Source organism: Ptychodera flava, chromosome 13, assembly GCF_041260155.1.
Source record: "Ptychodera flava strain L36383 chromosome 13, AS_Pfla_20210202, whole genome shotgun sequence".
Taxonomy (NCBI): domain Eukaryota; kingdom Metazoa; phylum Hemichordata; class Enteropneusta; family Ptychoderidae; genus Ptychodera; species Ptychodera flava.
Window position 1 is genome coordinate 34650094 of NC_091940.1, and position 27983 is coordinate 34678076.

Genomic DNA, 27983 nt, shown 5'->3' on the forward strand with positions numbered 1-27983 from the left:
GGCATTTATGCTGCATGTTTGACTCATCACTGCAGCATACTTGATTGTGTTTTTTATAATGGTACACCCAAGAAAAATGTGCGAGTGTGTCTTTTTAGTGTCTCCACATTGGAAATGACCTAAATGGTTCCTAAATAAATGATAAATAAATACCATGGATTTATGTTTGCATGTGTGTTTGATTTGTTTAAAAATACGCATAGACAAAGCATACTTCTTTTTGGCAAACAGTTTTATTTGAACATTCACAAACATTAACAAAAACATGCAAAGAATTAAAGCTGCAAGCAGCGTTGGCGGGGCCCAAGCACTTGCAAACACTGGCAAAAGGTGCAAGAATGATAATGATGACACTCAATGATAACACTCCAATGCTGATGGGTACTAGAAACAATTAAATTAAAATGGTGTCGCACTTTTGGTTACTGATATTAATTTATAGGAACATTTATGAATCGAGGTCGAAGGTTGTGTGGGGCTCTTGATGATTTTTGCAATAAAACTTGTTCCAAACTTTCTCCATGTATACCAGAATCAGACTTGTAGTTGTATTTGTTTGCGCAAATGAGGAATGCGCATTATTAATGAGGTACAGGATATGGAGCAATGAGAGCCTTTCACTACTGATTATTACGGTAAAGGTGTAGAACTTGTGATTTAACTTATGCAAAGGTAAATATGAGGTCAGAGGTCACCGAGGTCACATGACATTTTGTCAAAAAAAATTCCTACTATTATTATCCTTTGGTCAATATACCTGACATTATTCAATTGAGAGCATCCCTCTCGCACTATGGTATAGGCCAGATAGTTTTGCTGCAGAGGTATAGAGCAGGTCAAAGGTTATTGAAAAATATGAAAAATAATGTTTTTAAAATCTTCTAAAAAATGATGTGCCTCTGACCTTGAAATGTGGCATGAAAGAGTCTTGCCATACAGTCTACAAATGTTATAAACAAAACTTTGAATGATAATTTTTTATGCAAATGCGATTACTTTAAAAGTTTCAATTTTCATAAAAGCTGATATGGCCGCCAAACCACGTCACCGATCCAAATGACTTGCAAGCTTGATAGTACCTACATGAAGGATGATATGAGAAAAGTTCCAGTTCAATCAGTGTGTTTGTTCTGGAAGGGAAGATTTTTCAGGATTTTTAAAGATTAACTTAAATCCAATATGGCCGCCAAACCACGTGACCTCTAAAAATGATTTTGGCAAACTTTAAACTATCTATGCTAAAGATTATACAAGTAAACTTTCAATTTATATCTAACAGAGCTGTGTCTGAGAATTGTAACTGTTGCTCAAGTCATCACTTTCATCATCTGTACTGCTATATTGTTGAATTGTGTCGTTTCGAAGGACTACTTGTAGATCAAGTTTCCTGCAACAGCTTCGTACCAAGTTTGAAAAGCAGACCAGAATCCTTTCCTGTCTGGTGCCTCTTCTCTTTGAAATTTCCTCTGGGTGACAAAAAATATATACATATATATTAATGATGAATTTACAAAAGCTTGTCAAAGTAAATATACATTTATTGTTGATTTTCAATTAAAACGTAATCCTGTGTCCAAAGGTGCAGAAAGTTTATTTTTGAATTAAAAGTCAAATGTCTGTACATAAGACCATGACATTCGGTCATGCATGGCGCACGGCATAACATGAAGCAGTCCAGTGAATTAAACAAAACACAGCATATTTTGCATGTAACCTAGGGGTGACATGTTGTTAAGTTGTAAACCAAAATGTTGAATGTATAAAAGGTGAGTATTGGCGACCCATGTATTTTTTTTTCATAACCACTAATATCAAAGATTATAATATGCTTAGCTGGAATCTGGCAATCTAATTGGCTCGAGCCTGGGTTTATATTCTCAAAAAGAAGACATGCTCGCTGCGTGTCATTTTAGAGCTTGCGCAAATTTCAAACTCCAGTTTAAAGGTATACAGTCACCTGTAATTTAAATATACCCATACATGGCCAGAGGGGCGTTCATTGGTATTCAAAATGCCCATGGTAGGGCGTTTTTTTTAAAAAGCAGCCACATGCTTTAATTCTGTGATTGGTCAGATTTTCTCTTTTCTATGGTTGTGGCAAAATTGGAACAGGTGACAGTATACTTTTAAGAGCTAAACGCACTGTAATGTCGAACAAGTCTTACGGCTTGAAATTGTTGTTTTAGTCTGGTGCAGTTCGATGAATTCATGAATGAAAAGTTTGTATAAGCAGCAACGGCAATGAAACAACAACATCATTTTCTAAGAAAGATCTTTTTAGCGGTTTTTCAATTAGAATTCTTCAAGTTTGAAGTGTAATCGGGCTTATTCTGAATATTCTTTTTAGAGTTTGTGTGAGGCTCATGGGCCTCTGTTCCAACTTTGGTTGTAAATAACAACATTTTCCATTTGTATTTAACTTTAGCATATTATAACAAGGTTATTATCAGTGCGCTTTGGTATTTGCTTATTCATATAAGACCTCTGGAATGAAAATTAGCACATTTGGGTGAAATAATTACCTCACTATTGTTCAGTGATTATTTCCCGCCAAATATGATAATTTCCACCCCAGAGGTTTTATATCTACAAGCAAATACCAAGTATATTAACATCATTAATAACCTCTAAAAATAATATAACCCTCACCAGTAATGCAACGCAAGTTTGTATCCTGGTAGTTGGTACAGCCATCTTATTGCTACATAAGTCGGCTGTTAATTCTTCGGTTGTCATCTTCTTGTATTTTTGTTTTGTTTCTTCTACACATAGAATCTAAAATAAAATGATATTTTATTTGATGCTGAATATAGTATCTGTAACGGTAGAAAAATTAGGGGGGACTGTACTTTGTACTTTTTAAATTTCTTATTTTTGATAACGCTCACTCTCCAAGTTTTTAAATATTGAAAACACATGTTGTCATTGGTGTTTCATTACATTCTGTGTAAGGATTATAGAATCTCCCAGTCCTATCTGATTGCCACATAATGTTGTCTATTATTAGAAAAAACAATTGAATTTCTAAATGAGAGAAGGCGACCTAACAGTCAATACAGCTCTGTTGTGTTATGTTAAGAATAACTATTTTTGACGAGTAGTTTTTTGAGAAACAAATTGACAAAAAAATGTCAAAAATTTTCCACAAATACAAAATCGCAGATTTCATCACAATTTCATTATATTATATTAAAATTACCCCTACGAACCCTTATACGAAATGTCAAAGCTATCAGACAAGCATTTTTGAGAAACAATTTTTGTTACCAAAAATGAAAATTGCAGATTTCAGCATTATTTCAATACATCATTAATAAGCAAACCTACACAAATCTGTATATACCAAATATCACACCTATCAGACAAGTAGTTCTTGCGAAACAAATATTTTGACAAGAGTTTAATACAACAAAGTATAACAATAAGTTGGCAAAATTACCACGAAAATAAAACAGCACATATTTGATCTTAATTTCGGTATATCACACATAAAGTTCATCTGTAGAACACTATATACTTAATATCAAAGTTATCATATGAGCTGTTTTTTATAAACAATTGTTTTGACCAAAATTTGCAAAAATTATCCTAATAATACAAAATTGCAGGTTTTATCATGGTTTTAATACATTACCATGTCATTTTGATCATCCCTATGAATCTGTATACCAAATATCAAAGCTGTCAGAAAATCAATTTTGGTGAAATAAATTTTTGGACCAGATTATTGACAAAATACCACAATTATACGGTGTCGCTCAAATTTGATCAGAATTGGTATATACCAGTATGGGTTACCAATGGTCAATAATAAATGTTGTTTCTGTCTGTTCAGTTGAGGAAAATTCTATGTTTATGTTATGACAATGATTTCTGCACAGTAAAACCAGAAAAACAACAAGAAATATTTAAACCAGAAAAACAAGAATGACAAAAGTAATTAGGTCTGAAACTTTAGGTCCTGGAGATCAACTTTAGCAACATGCATAGCAGAAACAAGCCCCTCTTAGGTTAAGTTTAGACGGTCTTTCCCCCTCCCCCCCTCTACTGTCTATGGTTTGAGCAGGTCTGTTAACCCTTTCAGGCCTAAACCCCTATATATAGGGGTAGCTCTGGTAAGTTACCAGAAAGTCAGGCCTGAAAGGGTAATATGTAACAGTTAAACAATGACAGGAAATGACTTAAGATAGTGGAGTTGGCCTGTTTCTTACTGGCATGCCATCACTCCTGCTCATTTGCAGGATTTCACTTTCTCTTACCTCATTTGCATATTTTTAACACTTATGAGTTCATTTGAACAAATTCACATCTCAACCCCTGCATCTAGTACCTGTACACCAAATACTGAGATGGTATCTCTGGCGGTATGGGAGCCTTTGTGTGTGACGGTCATACATACGCACATACATACCCACAAATATACAGACATACAGACGCCACCACGACTCATCATATAAGCTCTTTTTGGTATTTATATACCAGTACAAAACCAAATATGAGCTAAAAATTGCCTTAAATACAAATAAGTATATTGATGCACAATTTGAATAATTCTGAAATAGGTCATCCCTATAAGGACCTATATCCCATACATCAAAGCTGTCTTACTTGCATTTCTAAGAAGTTTTTATTGATTTGACCAAAAATGATAAAAACACCCAAAAAATACAAATATGCAAATTTTACCAGGATTTGATCAAATTAACTGAGATGACCCATGGTAAACCGGATATCAAATGCCATTTAGCAATTTGACATGAAGTTTTAAAGAAGAAATCAATCGTTAACGGATAATTGATGGAAGACGGATTATGGTGGAGAATCAGCCTATTTAATTGATAAGCTCTGTGTCACTGATAGAGGAGCTAAAAACCAACAAAAGATTTAACCAGTCTACTGAAACTATTGAATTTATAAAAAGTGAACAGTAGAGATCCACTTTATATTTATACCATTTGTAACTCCCATTTGTCTATATGAATGTATAATGACAATGGGGAGCTATAGGTTGGAAAAAAGTATGTATTTGTGTATGTATGTATGTATGTATGTATGTATGTATGTATGTATGTGTGTGTATGTATGTATGTATGTATGTATGTATGTATGTATGTATGTATGTACCATGTATGTATGTATGTCTGTATGTATGTATGTATGTCTGTCAGTCTGTCTGTCTGTCCACTCAAATTACTTATGAACAGCCGGGTGTATCATGTTACTATTCGGTATGTAGATATATTATGAACTGTAAATTGGGAATCTGTTTAGATTAGTTTACCTGCTATAAAATTATGCAAATGAACCCAAAAAAAAGTGAAAATGGTAAAAAACTAAAAAGTCAGGAACTTAGATTGTATTTCTTTGATATTTAGCATACAGATACCTTGTTTGCTACAAAAAAATTGTGCTTTGCTTTGTCTAAATTTTTAATGAGGGATTATATGATATCTGGGATCCCTGCTGTGGGAATCTCATTTGTTGAGTGTGTACGACAATAAGGAGTTATATGTATAGTCCAGCACTGAGATATCGGAAACTGTATTTATGCATTCATATATGAAAGTATACTTTGAAATTTGAAGTGTAGTCGCCACATCAAATATTGACCGTTGGCATTAAAAAAATGTATTTTCAAAATGTTACCAAGTGGGAGTGCCTCTTTAATGTTTTAAAAAGTTATCAATTTACCTTCCTTGCTTCCTCTTGCCTCCATTCACCAATCTTTATTTTACAAAATGATATTAATTTTTGTAGAATAGCCATTGTACTTGTAAGATCTGGTACTGCATCCTGCAGCATATCCTGTAATTTGAACATGAATATACAGTATTTTTACATTTTTAGGTTATGAGTTTTATCCCAATTTCACTTTGTAGTCATCCAATTTTGCCCAGTAAAACATTGGAGCTGCACCAAACCATATTGGTACTCAAAGGTCTTCACTGTAGATACCGGTAATTGATACAAATCTTAACAATTATTGCCTGTATATAGCTTTCAAATAAAAATGTTAGTTACACAAACCATTTTTTTTTTTAATTTAACAAAAGTAACTTAAAGGTATTTGGTCACCTGTTTTTTTCATAGCCAATCACAGATTTTGCGCGGATGGCCGCTTTTTAAAAAGGGCCCCTCCAGATGACCAGCCATGGCATCCTCAGCAGCATAGACCACTACAATGTTCTTTGACATATAAAATATGGAGGATTGACAGCTACAGGTGTCACGGGGTAGCCTGCTAAGCCTCGCCCCTTTACCATATATGGAATTTAAGGTGTAGTAGTAGAACGCGCTTTGGGGACAGATAGTTGGCCTCTAAAAATTCTACAGTTCAGCCACAGGAATTATTCATGTTTAGAGCCATTTTCTATTTATTCTATGTTAACTCACCAATATCTTTTGCCTTGGCACAGTCCTGGAAGGTGTTGTCAAGTATAGTTTTGCAAGTGATGGGACAATGGCATTCTGTTGAGAAATTAAAAAAAAATGTTTTACACATAGTTTGAGAGACTTAAATAGACTTACCGTGAGAATTTTTCACTTTAAAATTGTTTTCATTTTTCATGTAAATCATGGAGATTAAATTGTATGTTTACACAGTTTCTTATGGCTCAATTAAGAACCAGAAGAAGATGACAAAAGGTCTTTGTGTTTTTAATGTATTTATCATGATGTGATTACTCAGCAAATCACACTTTTCAATATTCAAGACGACGTATTTAATATACATGAGATTCACTGACATCACGTATCTATAACTTAATGATAATCACTTGAATAAACTTAAGTCTTAGAAGTAACATACTGAAGACTGTGCCTCCATTCAACACAAAACATTACAGTATTTTCTATTTTTGCACTGAAGTGATAGGGTGTCATATCAATACTTACATATTCTGGTGTTCCTTTACTTATTTTGAAATCCCGTATGTGTCTCTTGTTTAGTTTGCTTATAGTTGACCGCAGTGCTCCAATCATTTTCTTCATCTCACTCTGTTCCCGTATCATCACATCAATTTTTTTCCCTTGTTCTTCCATTTTCTTGTTCATTGATTTTAAACTATTTTGGATTGATATCATTGTGGGTATGGTAGGACCTGAACTCTGACTGGAGGCAACTGCTGTCATGTCTGGAAATATTAAAAAGCAGATTGTGTCCTACATAACCCTTTCCTGATATTTTGACAATAACTTTAATAAAAAATATGTTTGCCCCAAAGTAATACTTATAACAATATAAACATACTGTATGATATTGCTATTCCAGCTACTAAATAAATATTGAGATAACTTGCATAGACATGAACTTTCTTGGATTTATGGTCAGATATAATACTATAAGGGACTGGTCAGTTTCTTTGGCCTGGGGAGCAGTGGAATATTTTTTGTGGACATAAAAAAGTGGCTGACCCCCAATCCTTTTAAACATTTGAAAACAGGGTGACTCCCCCTATTACAATTTCTGAAAACAGGTGACCCCCAAGACAATGGTAAAGCAAAAAGGTGCAGTATAACTTCATATATGCATGAAACTTAACAAACAGATTTCATCACTTTTGTACTCAGAGTAATCTGTGTTATTATCCAAAACGCTCTGCTTGGCATTGAGCACTGTAATTTCCCATGAGGACATCAATTTGCAAACATCTTGATATCTCAGATTTATTTCTCTTATATTAACCCTTTGAGTGCCAAAGTCAACTTTTGTCGCCTTTATACCTGAGTCAATTTTTTCAAGATTTTTGCCAAAATTTTGATAGTAAAGTGTAGCCTATAAGATGTGAAGTCCATTCGGTCAAAACTATTTTAAAAATGAAAGAAAAATTCTTTAAAATGTGGTAAAATGTTGCACTAAAATTTTGGTGGAAAAAATTACATCATTCAAAGGGTTAAAGTTATGCGCCTGAAGGGCATGTTGAAAAGTGTGACTGGGGATACACTTTGTGTCTCAGAACACTTTTGGTCTCTCTCTCTCTCTCTCTCTCTCTCTCTCTCTCTCTATATATATATATATGTGTGTGTGTGTGTGTTTATGCTGAAAAATATGTTTAATATATTAAAGTTACACACCAAAAGGGCATGCCGAAAAATGCAATTGAATTATGAAATTTGTTGCTAGTACGATGTATATTAGGGATGTATGAGCCAATGTTGTACTTCAAAACGACACTAACTATCCCCCTAAAACAAGGTGACACTGGCCTCTACCAATTAGGCCTACCAACATCAAAAACAGGGTGACCGACTCAATCTATCGACCCCCCCCCCGCCAAAAAAACTGAACAGTCCCTACCAAGAAAACATATCACAATAATAGAAGTGATCACAATGCTATAAGTGAAGAAAATACACTAACCTTGTCGTATCCTTTTATGTGTAGGCCCAATGTCGGGAAAAGTTGGACTCATGCTGCTACCTGTTGCGCAATGCATTTCTTTCTGAACCTTTTGACTTTCCGGCAGAGGTCGTGACCGATGTTTGTGGCTACTAGGCCCTGCCAGTCCTGATAAACTTGTAGACGGTCGGTTATTCATCATGAAATAACAGACGTTAACCTGTGGACCGTACTTTAACTTTACGGTTGGGCCTATTGACGACGTTGTCTGCAAAACTCCGTCAGCGAATCAGTTTGCAGCGAACGATCCATGGGATCTGGCCGGCTATGCTGTGGTCGCGTCCCGCCTGCAAGCACCGTACTGCACAGGCTAGAACATTTATTGTGATATGTTAAAAAATTGGATGTCGTGACATGTCTCCTACATGTACAAGACGGGGGAAACTTATATATTCTGACTGGACCAAAAATTTTATGACTAGTTCAGGAAATTCCAAATAAAGTGTAGAGTTGATAACTTGAGCAGAGTTTTTGTTTACATTTTTGCAAGTCAAAGTTCATAGTACACACATCACGGTCCCTACACACATATAACACTTCGTATCATTGGACGTTGCCACGCGCTTTGCAAAATTTGACCAATCATATACAGGCTTATTCGCAAAAGCTGAGCTGTACGATATCTGTGACATATCAGCGAGAGCGGGAGCCTCTGCAGCTCTGCTCGTAGTTCGACACGTCGTTTGCTGCGAAAGTCAAGACGATAATCTTTTAGAAGTGCAGTGGCAGTGCCGGGGCAGTGATGGCCGATAAGAACCAACTCACCCTTTGGTAAGTTTTGTCCTTTTTTAAAAAATTTATCGACGAAAGTGTCGCTGTTCGACCGCGAGTCCCATGTTGTGTGTGTACAGTGAACGGCAGGACGACACGACGCCAAGTTAATATTTCCTCAGACTTTCGGCAAAACGAAATGATTTCAGACCAAATGACAATCTACTTGTCTCCGCCTAAGACCAAGGTCAGCATTCGCATTCTATATCGTTTTTGTCCCTATTTAGCAAGCCGAATAAATATCATTATTCATGCAGAGGAGTATCGATGACCAAACAGTGAATGTTTGGTTTACATCGCGATCTGAATGAACATTTCATGTCAATGTCGTGTGTGACCGAGCGATAGTTTTACTCAACTTGTGTTACACTGTTATGCATGACATGATAATATATGAAGGCAACGGCTACATTGATTATATTTTTCCGGGGGAGGGGGAGGGAGGCTATAGACTATTAAATTTCCAACTATAATATTGATGATTGTACTGATGTGTTGAGAAGCTAACCACAAAGTGTTTCATCTTGCTGCGGATCCTTAGCCATACCACTCCCTTTGCTTGTTGTGTTGGGGGAGTCCCAACACAACAAGCAAAGGGAGTGGTAGGGCTACGGATCCGCAGCAATCATATTTCATCATGCTTTAGACATTATGAAAGAAACCGCAGTTACGTGATGGAATGAAATTGAAGTTTGTTGTCAAAGTTGTCTACAGTTAGAGATACAGACTTAAAATATTATTTTTTAGTTCCAGTAAAACCTGTGAGATTTGTGTGAAAGATTTTGATACATCCAGAAATTTGATCAGACACAAGAAGACAGTTAGTCATGAAAGAGAGAAAAGATGTCTACTCTTGGAAAATGCTGATAGGCAGGTAAGGGGTGGAACATTTTATATTCTTGGGAGGTCTGGACCATAATGTATTATTTTTTCCACTTTCTCTTCTGGATATTTTTTTATCAAGTTGAAAAATTCTGGCATTTTTCTCATAGACACTTCTTCAGATTAATTTATTTGTACTCTGCTCCGCACACCCAACTTTTTAATTACGGTATGTTTGATTGTCCATCATTGTCCTTTGTCCATACTTCAACATATTGTTTTATTGGCTTAAGTACAGAAGTTTTCATAGGAAAATTGTAATGTAAGGAAATAAAAATGCAATATTGTATTTTGGGAGCAATTTTAGTCATGTTGGTCAAAATCTCTCTGAATCTGACTGCTGATTGCAGAATTTCAGATGTAATGTGTCATCCTCCCCCCCCCCCTTCATTTTCTCTTCCGTTCCCTGTCATTAATAATGCTTTTTCTGTAATTGAGATGTTTTCATTGGATATTGAAAAACACAGTAATAATATGGTAAAGCTAATGTTTCAAAGGCTCTACTTACAGTCTTTGTTTTAAGGTTTGCTATTGCAATAACATAAATAACAATATTTCCTGTAATGTTTTAGGTGACAAATAAAAGACTTTGCCCAGATTCTGACAATTCAACATATAAGGTAGGTGTGTAAATTCATCTGTTCACTTGATTGGTCTGAAACAAATGAAATTTTTTCTTGGAATTCTCATTGGTTTATAACATTCTACTCAGAAAGTTGAATGGCAGGTATTAACATTGAAAGAGTCTCCAAAATGTGAATATCAATCAGATTTTAGAAAAATTTATGTGATTTAGAATTTTTTCATAATGTTGCGTGACTTTACTCCAAACAAAGAAAAATGGTTAAACTTTTTGGGGTTAGTTGATGACCATGCTTGGGATGTGTAGGTTACTGTAAAGACAGAGTCTTTATTTGTCCAACTATATATATTTTTTCTCTGTCTAGGAAATTGAATACACTGTTTCCCTTGCCAACTTTGAGGAGTCAGCCATGCATATCCAAATTGTCAAAGATGGAGAATTGACAAATGATGATGATTTTATAACTGATGATTTATGTGAAGATGAGGAACTTACAGAACAAGAAGGTGAGCATGATGATTGAATAATTAATGCATAACTAGATTGTAAATTCTATTCAGATTGTTTGACTATGTCTTAAATCAATTTACTCACATTATTTAGTTTGTTACCATTGTCACAGGATGTGTAATGTGTGGAAATGAATTAAAGCTGATAACGTAGTTTAGTGGTTTATTAATGACTGCATGTTTTCCATGTAAATAAGTTTGGCAAGAACATTACCAAACATTTTCTTCAAGTTCAAGCAAAAAAAATGAAAAGTTACTGTTTCAAATAACAAAAAGGAATAATGTCTAAAGAGTAAATTATTTTTTGAAATGTTTATATCCCTATCAATTTTAAAGTTTATATATCAATTTCCTCACCTGAGTCCTATATATTTTTTACTTGTGATGTCAAATCTTGTTATGTTATGGAGAGCTTCTACCCATTGATAGCATATTGTGAAATTTTATCAAAGGGAACATGGCGCTCTTCTCTGTATTTTCCCCATATTTTTACTCTGCAGTGTGTGAGGAGGACATTGCATCAACTTGTCCTGAGGAATATGAGAATCCGTGGTATCCTTTTCCCGATGAACATTACGCTGAGCTAAGTTGTCTTGTGAATGCTCCAAAACCATTGGTATGTATGTCTGTATTTTTGTCCTCTTTTACATTTATTTCAAAGTATTGTATAATGTATCAGTGAGATAAGTCAACTAATATGTGCGCCAAGTAAATAGTTAATCTATGACCAAATGCATAACCTGTTCAGACATAGTTAGTAACATGCTAGCCAGTACAGTGTGTATCCGGTATGATATGGAGGCATCATGGGCCAGTGGCTAGAGCAGTGGACTCACGATCAAAGGATGGCGAGTTCGAGCCCCGGCATGGCTGTGGTGTTGTGTCCTTGGGCAAGGCACTTTATTCCTCATTGCTTCTCCCCACCCAGGAGTGATGGGTACCTGGTAGGACAGTGATTGTAATGTGTGTGTTTAGCTCTGCTGCGCTTATTGGCTGCACATGTGAGCTGTTGTTTGCTCCCCAGGGAGTTGAGTGGTATCATATTAGGTCCAGTGACCAGGGGTAATAATAATTGTAAAAGCGCCTTGATCACATGTAGTTGTGGATATGTGCGCTATATAAGAACCAAATATTATAAGAACCAAATATTAAATATTATATGTTATCCATTAGTGTTCTATATTACATTGAATCTTCTCTAGGGTGATGCTAATCTTCAGTATATCTTTCATCTGTTACGAAAACGGGATCCTTCAACGCCATCATTGTTCAAAGTACGAGAAGTATGTTCCAAATTACCTGGCAGAATGGAGGTTAACACGGTAAGTTTCTTGTGCCTTTCTTTTTACAAGGCTTTGTTGGTCAATATTCCCGGAGTGTTTCGGGTTATACTGTATGACATACCGTACAATGCCAATTCAGTCAATCTCCAAAGACTTCTAAGGCAGAGCATACCAAATTTGCTGAAGCTTCAAAAAAAATGCCATGTACCGTACATGAACACTAATTTGCAGAGTCTCCATCTTACACAGAAGAAACAGTAAAATTGACATTTACACATGGGAGCCACTTTGCTAGTCACCATGTAAACATATTTTAACTAAGACCCTCTATAAAGGAAAGTGAATAGTTGTTTGATAATGGATGTATTTTGTTAACACGTTTTACTTAACAATTGATCACTGTAGATAATTTATCAATGGCCAAGAGTGCCATGGTGTCTTATCTTAAATGAATGACACCCTCAGCAGCTGTCGTTGTAAAAATGGAAAGTAATGTATGCTATGGACCTAAATTTGTGTATTTTTTGATAGTTTGCAGATACTGAAGGAAAAGAGTTTACATCTTTGTCAGTCATCAATATTATTCGCCAAAGAATGGCCATTCCATCTATAGCATCAAAACTAGCAAGATATCCTCAGAGGTCTTCGAGTGGAATTATCAGGTACGTGTTTGCCCTGTATATATGAGTAGAAAATTAAAGTCAAACATTGAGGCTAATTTCTAAATTACTTTGCCATGCAGGTTATATATTAGATTTGTTGAATTATAGTTTGGAAAATTTATGGTAATTTTGGTTTTAAAATCTGCATTAGAACTTCTTCAATGTTCTTTAACTTTGTTATTAGCTTTGAACAAAAATCTTCCTTGAAAGTTTCAAGCCTCCAGTTGCTTTGAGATTTGGGATAGGAGGGAGTGAACCTAGTCATTTACAATGAGGCATAACTCAAAAAGATGTTGCTGAAAAACCACTTTCATTCAATTATTTTTCTATTTTATCCTTTCTTTATCTTATAACAGAGAAATGTACCAATCCAAAAAGTGGATACTTGATAGACGATATCACACACCAATGGTTTCTGAGCATGGGATAGACTTTTTTGTCAAGGAATTTGTGTGGGCAAAATATGAATGCAAGAAGATCATAGGATACCTTTCTTCAATTTTTACTGAAGTGAGTCCAGTATCATACGTGTAATCAAATAACAACACCATGTTGCATCTCTGAAGTTAAGGTGGTCTATTCATTTATGTAAATGGCATTGCTAGTATCGTACTGTTGGTCCACTCACTTGCTTATTAGCTCAGCTGTCAGCGACGCGGAGCTTATCAAATAGGTTGATTTCCCCTCGTCGTCCATCGTCCGTCAACAGGTGCCTTCTCCTCTGAAACCGCAAGTCCAATTGCTTTGAAATTTTATATGCAGTTCACTTGGGGTGACCTCACTTAAGTTTGTTCAAATTGTGGTGAAATTTGCATATTTGTATTTTTGGGGCATTTATTGCTGTTTTCGGTAAAAAAATTTTCTTCTCTGAAACTACTTGTCCGATTGCTTTGAAATTTGATATGCAGTTTACTTATGGTGACTTCAGTTAGATATGATGGTGAAATTTGCATTTTCTTATTTTTAATGCAACTTTTGTCGTTTTTGGTAAAAATCTTCTTCTTCAAAACTACCAGTCAGATGATCGATCTCAACTTTGTTCAAATTAAGCAGACATATGCAATTTTTTATTTTTGAGGAAATTTTGCCATTTGTGGTCAAAAAATGTGTTTCTCAAAAAGTACCGGTCTGATAGCTTTGAAATTTGGTATACAGGTTCCTACAAATGAACTTAGAGATATTTATTGAAATTATGATGAAATCTGCAATTTTGTATTTTTTGGCAATTTTTTCAATTTTTGGTCAAAAAAGGTGTTTCTCAAAAAGTACTAGTCAGATATCTTTGAAAAATTTGGTATACAGGTTCCTACAAATGACTAAGTGATATATATTAAATTTCTGATTAAATCTAATTTTTGGGGAAATTTTTGCCATTTATGGTCAAAAAATGTGTATTTCAAAAAACTACACATCTGATAGCTTTGAAATCTGGTATACAGGTTTCTACAGATCAACTAAATGATATTTATTGAAATTATGATGAAATTTGTAATTTTGTATTTTTGGGGCAATTTTTGCCATTTTTTGATCAAAAAATGTGTTTCTCCAAAACTACTCATCTGATAGCTTTGTCATTCGGTATACAGGTTCGTACAGAGGATCTAAATGATATTCATCTAAATGATATTTATATGTTGGATAAGCTAAAAGACATATTTTGATATATATTTATTGATTTTTTCACATTTAAGTATTTAAATATTTATGACAAAACTAAATAATTGCCTGCATACTGTCTGATCTTTTTCAGGCATCACCTACAGACTCGACGTATCCTGAGACATATGCAGAATTAATAATTTGCAGACTACATGATGAAAAGCTGTGTTTCACTACCAATACTGTGAAGGTTGCAACAAGTGATCTCATTAGCCAGTATGATGGACCAATGAACACTGATTTAGTAGGATGGAAGATTACAAAAGACTCAACAATTGTGAAGCTTTCTCATGATGTAAGTATAAAATCACAATAATGTGTGCAACCAATAGTATTATTACATGCCTCGTATATCGAACGTCGCGCGCTCCATAGGATTCAATGGTAACTCGCCGATGACGTCATGGGCCCCATAGTCATCACTGGACTGAAAGTGAACTGGAACTATTTTCAATGAAAACTTTTGGACGTAAAAGTCTTGAAATTTCATGTTTTGCACAGAAAATCCGGTTTTTGGAAAATTTCACATAAAATATTGATAAACCGCATAATAGTAGTTTAAATATATCAATGCGCCATTCGATGATGAAAATCGTTCTATTTTTAACCGTTTTTCGTCTAAAATGAAAATAAAACATTTGACTATAATTTGCCAATAACCGTAAATATTTTTGGGTGCAAATTGAGTAAGAGAGGCATGTAATAAAAACATTATAGCCCAAACAAGGGACTATGTACCCTCGGGATCGGAGACCATTTGCCCTCCTTACGTCGGGCAAATAGTCCCATGTTTGGGCTATAATATATATTATGGCATTTAGTGGTGCCGGTACTTCAGTTATGAATTTGCAACATTATACAGCAATGAAAAAAATGTATGCAGCGTTCTCACCAGGCCGCGATTCCACGACATTCTCGCGTATATTTCTGTTTTGTCGTGGATTTCTTGGCTGTGCGCGCCAATAGTGGCGCGCCTTTGAAATTATAAACTTTCATGGAGCCAGCCGTGCATTATACCGTGGGTTCCGCATGGCAACCAGGGTATGGACGGGCGCGACGTTATAGTGTTCGTGCCATTGAGATTCAGTCGATTTTTGTTCTCAAAAAATAACGCAACTTTGTCTGAGGTAATTTTTAGGTCTTTGCTATGTTTGAAATCATGTATAAACTTTGTGGGACGTACGTGTTGTGTGATGTCATCAGGCATTTGCTCCGTTCCTCGCCCACGCGACCTAGTACATACAACTGGAAATGATTGACAACTTGCCCACTGCCGATTGATGATATTATTCTAAAAGTAGTTCAGAGGTTTAAACGTGGAATAGTAGGAGAAAAGATCTCTTATTTTGAAAAATATTATCAATTCTTGGCTTGCGCATGTGATAAGTATATTATTCTAGGCGAACTCATACCGGTACGTGAGACATGGACGTCTTTATTCCATGCTTCGATCAATTGGCAAAATTTGTAGCCTTGGCTGGCGACCGAAATTTCACGTCAAAATGTGATTATTGTTTACAAACATCATAGGTATATGTTTCCTAATCTACATAGATACCATAGCACTGACTTAATTGGCCCGTTCCTTCTACTCATTATGAAAGGGGATTTCAGATTTAGTGTGCAAAACAACATAACTCATGACAGAAATCAACTTGGAGCTGAACGGCTGGACACTCTTGCAACTGTTATGGTAGAGGGTCCTGAAATGGACTTTAACACTGGAAAGAACAAAAGTCCCATAGACTTCTCATTAAAAGGCACCGATATTCAATATCAGTTGATATGTTTACCAAATGTTTATAAAAAAGTTGTTAAGCCAAATGAGTTGTTTAGTCCTTTATTTTTTCCATACATAGAATAAGGTTCGTATATGCAGTTTGACTTTTTTAACATATTTATATATTGTCTCACAAAAAATCATCTGTTGTTCCGCTTTTTTTTTGTCAGTGGGACAAAATGTCCCACGAAATTTTTTTTCTGGTGAGAGAACACTGTGTATGTCTATCTTTCCCTTACATTTCTACCAGTATTTGTGTGTCTATCCAATCTCTCTCTCCCTCCCTCTCTCTCTCTGACTCTCTCTCTCTCTCTCTCTCTCTCTCTCTCTCTCTCTCTCTCTCTCTCTCATACTAATACACTCAGATACCCGCCTGTCCCTCAGTTTTTCAATGGCTCAAGGTGACCAAGCTTCCAATATTTGTTATTGAGAGATGCAGGGTTTTAACTAAATTTTGAAACAGGGGGCCATATGAAAATTACAGGGGACCAAGCCATACTAACTGCCGAGCATTAGGATGTTTGGTTATGATCCCCCACCCACCTGAGCATACCATTCCAAATTAGCTATAACAACTAGGTAACATACGTCATCACTCACACATGAAAAGTTCATGTTTATTTACATGCATTGCTTTCAGAAATACACAAAGCCATCAAAATTTTCCATCTCGTCAACTTTTATGTCATCATGATCATCTACAAAAGGATTCTCCATCCAGGGCAAGATCTTTAGCAGCTTTTAAAATCTCACTTGTAGAATTGTACAATTTCCAATTTAAGATGAAGTTTGCCTCTATAGTTCAATACTGAAAATACTCATTTCTAGTAACTGTTAGTAGATGAATTTTAACTTTGACCCTAGTACGCTAGCACCCAGTCGCTTGGCTTTTCTAATGTATTTACATGTTTCAAACAATCAGGGACCAACAGGAGATTACTTAAATCATCGTGCCGTCATGATGTGTGACTTCCCACACTCAATGACCTCCAACCATGCACCCTGCATACGTACGTTATGAAGTGTTCCATGCTGTACAATGTATGTATATTTGTAAGCTTTGTAAGGCAACACATAATCGACGAGTGTGAGCCAAAAAAGTGTTGAAAACAAGTAATTCATCATTAAGGCTACAGATTATTGTGATCTTTTGCTGGTATTTATTCCTGTAAGCAGATAACAATTACCTGATTTCCAGGTAATAACAGCTGGCCATAAATGCCTTACATCCGACTATATGGCCGGTGGCCGGCTTTTAACGAAACCCCTGGAGAGACATCAATGTGAAGGAATTGATCAACTGATACATTATATTTTTGTCTTTTGCAGAAGAGCAAATCTCTATGTGAAGACAATATCCTCAGAAAGAATGCCAAGGGTAAAAAAGTGGTGTCAGTTCCGGTAGTCCTGTTCTCTGATGATGTAGGTGGTAGTAGTACACACAAATGGAATGCTTTCAGCGTGTGGTGCCTGATGCTAGGGGGACTACCAAAGAAAGAAAATAATGATCTCCAGAACATCCTATTTTTGAATGCATCAAACAGTGTCAGTGCTCTTGAGCTTTCCAAACCTCTTGTTGCTGAGTTAAAGGTTTTAGAAAACTTAGGAGTTACCATGTATGATGCATCCCTTGGGGAAGAAGTCATGGTTGTCAGTCCTGTGTTCTTAGTGAAAGCAGACAACAAGAGACAGTCTGATGTAGTCAGTCACCTTGGATCATGTGCAGTCAAATTCTGTCAAAAATGTACCGTAAGTATTTATGTCAATAAAGTGTATAATATTTCTCGAGTAGCAACATAAATATTGTAATAATTTCTTTGTAGCTGTAACAGATTATTAATTTCATATTAATCTGGTACGGCAATACACATATTGACTGGCAATAGTAGTAACTTGCATTAGTTAACATTGAACTACATGTACATGTATGTCATAACCAATTTAAGACATATTACATCTAATGTGTGTTTTCGTTCATAGCTGACTTTAACCCCATGTCCATTGTAACATAAATGGGAGTGACTTACAGCCTCAGCAGTATTACTTTATTAGAATGTGATTGTTGGTTACATGGTTTGTTTCAATTCGCATTAACAAGTGAGGACTGTGTCATCAACGATGACTTGTTGTTTCTAGATCTCACGAGTTGATGATGATGTTACCACTGTTGGTGATGTAAGAAGTAAACAGTTTGTCCAAGAAGCTATTGGCAAAATCAAAGATGCTGAATCTGAAAGGTTTGTATTACACAGTGTAAACGACAGCCGAAAGTGCTTGCATGACTTACAAAAATTATTCACATAATTTACATCATGGCACGTACACTAGACTAGTGAACAGAACACCTACTAGAGTTTACCAGAACCTCGGTTTCTGGGTTGAAAACATACATAAGTGAATAACAAACCTAAAAACATTAAATATCCATATAGGTCTTTCACATTGTAATTGGCAATGACACTAATTTAAAAGTAAAATTATATTTTAAAAAATAATAAAATCATTCCCAGATTTGGGTTCACATTATTATGGTCTGAATTATTACATAGACAATTATGTACCTCAGAATTCTTCAGGCAATTTCAACTGTCACACATTTTATTTATTTCATAGTGCAAAGAAGACTATTAGAGCGCAATATGGAGTAACAGAAATAGAAAATCCTTTGATGAAGCTTGAGTCTTTTGACAATGCAAGGTATGTATCCCAAACACTTGAGTATAGCTCAAATTGTGATGAAATTCATATATGGAAAAACGTGTCATTTTCCTTACGATATTGTCAAGGGAACTCCAGTTTCCCATTGTTTTAACATCTTTTAATAGTTTCTTTATTATCTAAAAGTAATTTTACCAAGTTAAATGACCAAATATACTCTCATAACCTTTTCTGTATTTGAGTTACACTAGGGTAGGGCTTATACACGGATGTAATGCATTTTCTAAAATCCTCTAAAATCAGTAGGGGGGCTTATACACGAGCAGGGGCTTATACTCGGACGAGTACGGTATTTTTATTGTTTGAGCGATTTTTGCTGTTGTTGGTCAAAAAGCAGCATCTCTGAAATAACTTGTCTGTCTACATTCGTTGATGTCTGTAGCTTTCTTGAAGTGACCTGTTTACTAGTAGATTCGTCAGTTCCCATATATTACACATATGGCAATCGGGAGTTTATGTGATCTAACACTATCCGGTGTCAGAAAATAAGTTTGTCTGTCTCTCCGTCTGTTCATCCAATGTCAAAACTTGAGAATCACTGCACATGTTGTTAGTTAGCTTTTGGTATGGTAATGAAATGTGGGTTGTAGATTTTCATCAGTGATTACATAAGTAAATCATGTCACTTCTTTGCTTATGTTTTGAATATCAGATCTATAGCATATGAGAGATTACATAGCATCGAACTTGGGTTGGTGAAAGTTGTCACACAGCTAACATTTTTGCAATATGTCTCAACATGGAAAAGATACAGCAGCAGCTAAACTCGAGGTAGCGTAGTCAATGTTCTCGCCTAGTTAAAACATGTAATTGTCATTTATCAAATACAAGCATATTATCACCATCAGAGATTTTACCATAAATCTCTTAATCACATATCAGTGAAATCATCATTTTATAGCTAACATTTGGTATATGTACATATGCCAAAAGAAGAACTTATATCGTAGGTCGGCGGCGTCTATATTTACTTCTGTAAGGGTATATATACTGGTATGTATGTTAGTATGTGCGGATATTATGACCCAGGGTTCTCAAAAATTTTGAAGTAGGCGGAAAATTTAGAAAAGTAGGCAGCTAGCTTCAATGTGCAACCAGGGCGTGCGGGGGTGGGGGGGGGGGAACGTAAGTATTTTTTTTAAATTGAAGACATTTCTCAGCAATTTTACACATACTGTGTATGAAAGGCAATTTCAACATACATAATGGGGGAGGGTTTCAGGGAGGGGGTCCCCTGTCCCTGTGGGCAAGAAATTTTTAAATTTTGAAGACATTTTGGAGTAATATTATGCACTCTTGTACAGTATGAAAGACCATTTCAGCATACAGAATAATCATAATTTATCACAATCAATTACAACGTTTTCATGGGATAAAGTTTTAAAAACACGTCAGAAAAATTCATTTGATATCACTCGGGCCTGTCACTGCATTCATTTGGAAAGGATAATAGCAAAATTTCACCAGACTGTTGTGTAGAATTATATTTAGCTCATGACTTGAACAAATATTTTGAAATACATCTTAGAATAGGGTTTTCACAACCCAGAAAACGATTCGCTAGAATCCTGACCAGCCTGGCTGTACAAACTTTTTACTGACTTAAATAAACGTGACTGAAGATACAGTAAAATATTCAAGTCAATGAATTATAGGAACACAATTTTCAGTGATTTTAATTCACTGTAGTATTAATTTCACAATAAAACAAATCCGCGAGCTGATTATTGATTTTTGGTGATGTTGAACATAATTGAAAAAGAGAGCTAAATTTCAGTGTTCATGTTTGATAAAACCTCAAACTAACGACACCGAACGTACTATACTACACACGCACCGTATGTGTACAAAGCACATCGGTCGACCTGAAATTTGACACTGTGATCGACGTAGCGTTTCAAAAATACGAAAAGCGAGACCAAGTAATTTTTTGTTTATTTAGATTTCATCTAAAACCTCCCAAATCCAACAGATAAAGTCCTACTCTTACACGGAAAATCAAAGTTTTCAAGCGTCGACTTTCTCTTCCGTGATGCACACAACCATGGCCCCTCCACAAAACGCGATGTCGATCAACTTGAACATATTGGCACTGTGATTGACCATGGATGGATTGACATGGCGTTTCAAAAGTATGAAAAATGAGACTCAGTAACTTTTGGTCGCTTTAGATTTGATCAAAAACTTACCAAACCCATCACACAAGGCCCTCCTCTTACACTGAAAACCAATGCTCTCGAGCGTCGACTTTCTCTTCCGCGTTTGAGCGAAACAAACGTCGGCTTCATTCGGAAATGGTCGGCTATTCGTGGGCATGACGTAATTGTATGTATTTATAATCAATGGGCATCATTAAGATAGGATTCAATATCACTTTAAAAAAATTGGTTTCCAGATTTCATACCATTTTATGTGTCCACCAAATTCACTTGTGTACAACTAATAGGGCAAATCTAGGAACAAAGAAATGAACATAATGTAGTAATGAAACAATATACATCTGTGCCTCAAGATAAAATTCTTTGTCATAAGAAGTGTAAGTTGTACATGTATGTAAATACCCGGTATAAGGTGATGTGCATGATAGTATTTTTCCTGGTTGTTTGGTCCGTCAATCTCAACGACATGTAATTTTTAATTTACAGGCTTTTGACTGGAGTGCATTAGGAAGGAGACTATCCCCATCCTTCATCGAAAAACACAAGTCATTTCTAGGGAGGGATTTCAAAGTCTTTGCCCAAGTTGCACCTTTTATATTGGCTGAATCCATTCCAAGGGAACAACTAATCATATGGCATTTAATAAGCAAGGTATTGTCTTTCTCACTTGTATGAAATAGTCACTTCACACTGCATGACTGATTTTTTCAGCACATGGTCACATACGTGGTTTTGGCATTGTGTATAATTCATTTGATTTATGTGGTTTATGGTTTGTACATTCAATGATTGAATTCTCCTGATTTTACAGGTTTCATCTGTATAGATTTTATAAAAGTTAATGTTTCTCTTCTTTCTAGGTATTTAATATTGTCCACTCTGGCAAATTTAGTCTGTCAGATGCTGAAAACTTGAAAGCAACTGTCAATTCTCTTTTGACCAAACTGAAGCAAACCTTCCCGGAACTAATGAGAAAACCAAAGATACACATGTTATCACATCTTATAGAGGATCTGAATATGTTTGGACCGTGTGACTGCTATGACACTGAAAGGTATTTTCAAAAACTTGATAATTTTTTAATTCCCATTTGTCCAAAATGTATGACAATAAACCCTTTCCTCAATGTCAATGGAAGTTTGCTTGCGCATGTGTAATTATGTGCACATCGGCAGTTTGCCCTGGTTCCGCTGCAGTCAAAGTCTTTCATCTGTAACATTCATTGACAGGGTTATTGTTTGCAAAGTCTATTTCTGTATTTCTGGACAATTTTTGTCGTTTCATGGAATACTACCTACTAGCCCCTTTCTTGCGAGCGTGAAAGTCATCACGCTAATTTGTAAAGTTAACGTCATACAGCTCACAAAAATGGCAGTTCTAATTTCTGACAAAATCGAAGCAGTCGACCGAGTGATCTGCATCGTGTCTGCTTCACTTTGATGACCACATGGCACCCCTGATGATATGCTTATTTTGGCAGGACAAATGCTTTAAAGTCTGATAAAAATTCAGATGTTACATTTTCAGACTTTCAGTTTCAGTGTGCTTGAACTGTTATAAGTTCAGATATCAAACTGCATCACAACAACAGTCGGTATGCGGCCGGAGCTGAGCTAACCCTCAGCCGCTGATACAATATGACTCATTAACAGTTCCCAATAATACATGACAGCTGTTTTCTTTCCTTGTCATCAATTAGTCATTAATAACTTTGTAACATACAGAAGTTTTGGCTAAGCTTCATCAATTTTCTGAACATGATTTGATTTTACAGATCTTATTTTTGATTAGCAACTATGCCGGGGGACAATGCCTTTACTTCCCAGTTTGTATAAGCTTACGTACGTGCCGCCCGGGGTGGGTATTTCAACAACTGGGTCTAAAATTGGGGTGTTAATTGAACTGTAATCCAGGGTCTAAAATGGGTTTATTTTTGAGTGCCAATCCACAACAAGCAAGACTGAATTTCAACCGTCCGTTCCCATCTTGCATGGCACCACAACTGGCTCATAGCTGCGGTCCATGACAATGAATCTTTACTGTGGTAGGGGAACTGTGAAAGACTCAAAGAGATCCTCCTAGCTTTAGCCAAATTAGATGTCAACTTTATGTCAGTGATAACCACAACTACATTGGCATGAGGGCTTGTCCTGGATACAACACTATGTGGGAAAGAAGAATGTCATTCCAGTGATTTAATGAATGAATGAATATAACTTCTTCAACTCTAATTTATTTCATAAATACAGGTGCGAGACATTTATGGGTCTTGTCAGACTGAAATACATATTCTCCAACCACCACCATCCATCAAAGGACATTGCACTATCATTCAGTAAACTGCAACAGTTGCGCTTTATCCTGAGTGGAGGGATTTGGAAAGATGGTCATAATTACAGGTATGTAGATACACTATAAGCACACCAATATAATTTTTTACAGACAGAATATTTTATTGTTCTTTCAACATGCCATGGGGATTTGGATAAGAAAATGAAGTTTCTAAACAGAAACAAAATACTTAAGTCACAAGCAATATTGGTGATAAGTCACAAGCTATATTGGTGACAGTTAGTGTCCCACTGACTGTGTTCCTCAGTCGATGCAGAATCAGTACAGGTCAAAATGCAGTTAAACTGTAACTGTAACATTTTAAATGGTTTTTTGGTAGAAAGTGTATTTTTCGGTCAGATCCTGTTAACTTGCAAAACAGCTAATGTGATTGCTGTAAATTTTTGTGACAAGTGTTCAGTGATCTCCTGGATCAGATCTAATTGAACAAACCATTACAAAGTAAAATCATTCGTTGTTCAGAATGTTCTCTTCAATTTTTTCACCAATCACTTCCTGACAAGCTTTGAGTTATGGCTTGTATCCATTCTTTTGTATTTATTTTGTGATTAATTTCTGGAAATTCTCTTTTGATTGAATATCTTTTTCTTTGTCATCACCATCCTTTCTGATATGATGAAGATAGTAAATTTTCACATAAATTTGTTACTTTGTTTCGCATGATAAGTAAATTTTACTGTGACATTCGATCTATTGAATATTTTAATGAAGGTGTTGTGGTCCAGCTGTAAAGAAGATGTACAAAAGTGATGTTACCCAGAATTTCCTCAATGGGAAGAGTAAATGTGCACTTCTTGGGCCTGTTTTGAAGAAGGTTAGTTGATGTCATACTGGACAAAACAATAGTCAAAAGTTACGGTGTCTTTAATACTTGACTGCAGGCTATTTAAAGGGAATGCATTGTCATGGCAGGGTGTTTGTCTACTTTGAACAGAAAATGATAACTGTGAAAGAGAGTAGAAAAAAGCACGCAAAGCATGAACAGTGGTATGATATAATACACTTTACGTTCCCATTGATATTTATTGTATTCTGTCATCCCAAGAAATTATGCAGCACTTCAGTTGTAATATGTGCAAAATTGATCAAATTTACCCATAGAGATAAGCAGAGCTAATTAATGACCCGCTTCCATCTATGTTCAAGTTATGACTTTAATAAATAATTCACGTATGACAAATAGATGTAGATTCAAATTCTGTCACATGTTAAATAGATATACATGTACCTTTAAATGGTATTACCTTTTTTTTGCAGTTAACAGAAAGTGAGCTTTCTGAAGATGAAACCAGAATACTGAATAGGTCAGATAAGTAATAGTTTAATTTTTTTTTCAGTATGGGTACACACGCTTCAAATGTAAACAATTGGGTTTCAATGCAAGAAGTAGCATACATGCCTTCAAATTAGTATGTAAATTTCACTGACAGTCTTGGTTACTGTCATCAGTGTCAAGGAAAAAATGGCTTTCCTTGTCATAGTTGTCTACCAATGTCATTGAAATTAGTGGCCACGACATTGGAATTTTATCCTCGACACGTAGCATTGAGGAAGCTTTTTGCAGTTGTTTGATGCGCTCTTCCCTAGGGCTCAACATTCTCTTTTCTGTAACAATAAAGGTCTCTCCTGCATCAGTTGTCTCTCTCTTTTCTACATCCTTGGTTTGGATGGTGTTGCTTAGGCAGTCATGTCATTCACATTACTCATTGACATGGAATATGGAAAGTGGAAATTGCAAACATCAATAGCATGACATCACATAGAATAAGGGGTGTCCATTTATGTGGTTAATCAATTGTACTAGTATCCAAATAATAAGATTTTCTTTCTATCACCACAGGAGTCTGAGATTATGGGACATACGTGACTTTGCAGATGTCAACAGTGATACTGAAATGGAATTCTTTAAGGCAATTGACACAACAAAAGGAATTATAAACTCTGGTGCATACTTGGCATATCATACCACAGATGGACAGGTGATTATGATAATTCACACAAGGAAAGACTTGAATACATTATTACATATGTACCACAGTTTACTTGCATCGAAGCGCGCGCATACTACCGGTATTTGCACTGCAGTGCAAATACCAAAAATATTATTCCATACCTGCATGCAAATGAATAGAACAGCGCGTGATCCTTGTCTTTCAATGTGTGTCGCGTAAACTATTTACAATGTGTTCGCTTGTGTTTTTAGTTCCTTTGTTTTCTCGATAAAAATAAACATAGAGAAACATATGTAATAATAACAGAACCCCATGGCGAGCGAGCAAGCTTGCCGTACCTGGGGTATTTGCACTCGTGTTTGCGTTGAATCCGGCTGTCCTTTCACTCGCTGCGCTCGTGAAAGCACGACCGCCGGATCCCCCACAAACACTCGTGCAAATACCGCTGGTACGGCGCGCTTGCACTCTCTCGCCATGGGGTTCTGTCATATTATTTAATCAAATTATCTGATAAATACTCTTGATTTACTATTACAATATTGTGACAAATTAGTTGACATCCTGCAAACATTAATGACATACTGTAGTCATTTATTGCATAACGCTTCGTGGCAATTTGGACACCTAGATACCCAAATCCAACATTTCAATATTACATTGTGCAAACTTATGTCTTTAATATACTTTTGCCAAAAAAGATCTTATCAGAAAAAGCTTTCCCCAGTTTGCTTCAAATTAGGTTTTAAGGTACCTAGAGCTTTGATTAAATAACAACAAAATTAGAACAACACATCCAGTCTTTTGGCACTTTTATATCGAGAAAACCTCTTTTTCCCTGGAAACGACATATCCAAATGCCCTAAAATGTGATGTTATAATTGTATCTCTGTACACTTGTGAACTCCATTATTTTCAAAATGACTGATGATCTCTTCACTCAATAAGGTTGTCATGAAAATACTGCCAAGGATGCACGCGGACATTGGTGGAGTGTATCGCCTGACACAAAGCAGAATGCGATACACAGCGCCAATGTCCGTGTGAATTCCTTGCTGTATTTTCAAGACAACAATATTATACATCTTTCATTTGTAACTGGCACATCAACTTGTCCAAGTATTGACCTTTTTCATGCAATGTCATCATTTTTATTCTGATTTATAGCACAAGTGTTGCATGCTATCTTTGATGCGCTTCGATACCCTGTGCACTACAGAGTGTGAGACATCTGGCACTCGTCCAATGGGTTCCCTGAAACCGGCCAGCAGTGAATGCACAGATACAGCTCCAGGGGTGCGGGCGCGCCTTGAAATGGTAAAAGTCTTATGGAACAGGTGTTGCGTACAGCCTTTTAACACACAAAATTCTATTGTTCTTGATGGTAGATGTATAATAATTCTGAATACCTATCTCTCGTTTTCATTATATAACCAATAATACTGAATATGTGCCAACAAATTTTTTTTTGTCTTTTCAGACCTCCTATGGAAAATGATTCAAGGTGTGAGATTAAAGGGTGCAGCTGGTCACCAGGATGTCTGTCAAGTATTTCAGATGCTTCCGTGCACACCAATGAGATACGACCATTTTAACTGCAGCGTCATAAAATGACAGGCAATATTTTATTTATACCAATTGAGAAAATTATTTTGAGAAAAGTGTGTATCCAACATTGTTGTGAATACACAACTTGCAGAATGCTCAGAGGAAATACCAGCATGAGCCTTTGTATAGATACTATCGAGTAAACAGATTTTTCCTTTCAGAAGATTTGTGAATGTAAGATGCCACTATTTATAAAGATGATTTGTACGAAAGTTTTCTATTTTATGTAAATCACTACATCTTACACTGACCATGGGTATAATCTATAGAATTTATGACTCCTCATAAAAAAAGAAGCTATTTGCCTAATGTCTGCAGTTTGTGTGACTTTTTATTTGTTGATATGTTGTTTACATATATTTTTTAACGGAACAGAACTAACATTGTTATTTGCATTCACAGCCAAAGTCAAATGAGTTATTTCACAGACAGTCATTTCCAATAGTTATGACTGGAACTGGCCAAATGACATTCTACAGAGGGATATAATTCCACTGAAAATAGTCCATTCATTAATGATAGATGTTTTGTGCTGTGATACACAATAAAATTTTGTAGGTAAATATGAAATGCTGTGGATAAGTAATGGTGTATACACAATATGTACATGTACACGACAAACATACACAGATCCAACGTCACAACTTCAGTCGCAGATTATGCAACACAT

General features: G+C 35.8%; 3 protein-coding genes across 7 annotated transcripts in view; 2 read left to right on the plus strand and 1 right to left on the minus strand.

Annotated features, from left to right (window-relative positions):
- LOC139148262 (neural-cadherin-like) overlaps positions 1-27983 on the plus strand; it is an 81309-nt gene that overhangs the window by 33623 nt on the left and 19703 nt on the right. The gene's annotated exons all lie outside the window — the stretch shown is intronic.
- Positions 1242-8652, minus strand: LOC139148264 (uncharacterized). Its single transcript, XM_070719616.1, has 6 exons — positions 8360-8652; positions 6895-7133; positions 6394-6468; positions 5692-5805; positions 2650-2775; positions 1242-1466 (listed from the first exon to the last, which is right to left on the minus strand). The coding sequence occupies exons 1-6, from the start codon at positions 8538-8540 to the stop codon at positions 1368-1370; spliced, it is 834 nt and encodes a 277-aa protein (XP_070575717.1). The 5' UTR covers positions 8541-8652; the 3' UTR covers positions 1242-1367.
- Positions 9012-27883, plus strand: LOC139148263 (uncharacterized). 2 transcript variants are annotated; one of them, XM_070719614.1, is made up of 20 exons: positions 9012-9169; positions 9917-10043; positions 10624-10671; positions 10999-11140; positions 11644-11759; positions 12346-12465; positions 12958-13088; positions 13445-13598; positions 14839-15042; positions 17857-18276; positions 18664-18764; positions 19141-19224; positions 19898-20016; positions 21891-22055; positions 22265-22458; positions 23654-23803; positions 24468-24570; positions 25014-25060; positions 25597-25735; positions 27186-27883. In XM_070719614.1, exons 1-13 carry the CDS (start codon positions 9141-9143, stop codon positions 20007-20009), a joined length of 1788 nt encoding a protein of 595 aa, XP_070575715.1. In that variant the 5' UTR covers positions 9012-9140; the 3' UTR covers positions 20010-20016; positions 21891-22055; positions 22265-22458; positions 23654-23803; positions 24468-24570; positions 25014-25060; positions 25597-25735; positions 27186-27883. The 2 variants fall into 2 exon arrangements, with proteins under 2 accessions (XP_070575715.1, XP_070575716.1); XM_070719615.1 differs by lacking the exons at positions 19141-19224; positions 19898-20016; positions 21891-22055; ... (2 more) ...; positions 24468-24570; positions 27186-27883 and having other exon boundaries at positions 25597-25685.

Bases quoted from the DNA above. Each gene is read 5' to 3' on its own strand.
- LOC139148264 (XM_070719616.1), bottom strand. From the start codon at position 8,540: ATGATGAATAACCGACCGTCTACAAGTTTATCAGGACTGGCAGGGCCT. The intron at 5,806-6,393 runs GTGAGTTAACAT...TTCAAATTACAG, and splicing joins TGCCAAGGCAAAAGATATTG to GATATGCTGCAGGATGCAGT. The intron at 2,776-5,691 runs GTAAATTGATAA...ATTTTATTTTAG, and splicing joins GGCAAGAGGAAGCAAGGAAG to ATTCTATGTGTAGAAGAAAC.
- LOC139148263 (XM_070719614.1), top strand. From the start codon at position 9,141: ATGGCCGATAAGAACCAACTCACCCTTTG. The intron at 10,044-10,623 runs GTAAGGGGTGGA...GTAATGTTTTAG, and splicing joins TGGAAAATGCTGATAGGCAG to GTGACAAATAAAAGACTTTG. The intron at 10,672-10,998 runs GTAGGTGTGTAA...TTCTCTGTCTAG, and splicing joins CTGACAATTCAACATATAAG to GAAATTGAATACACTGTTTC.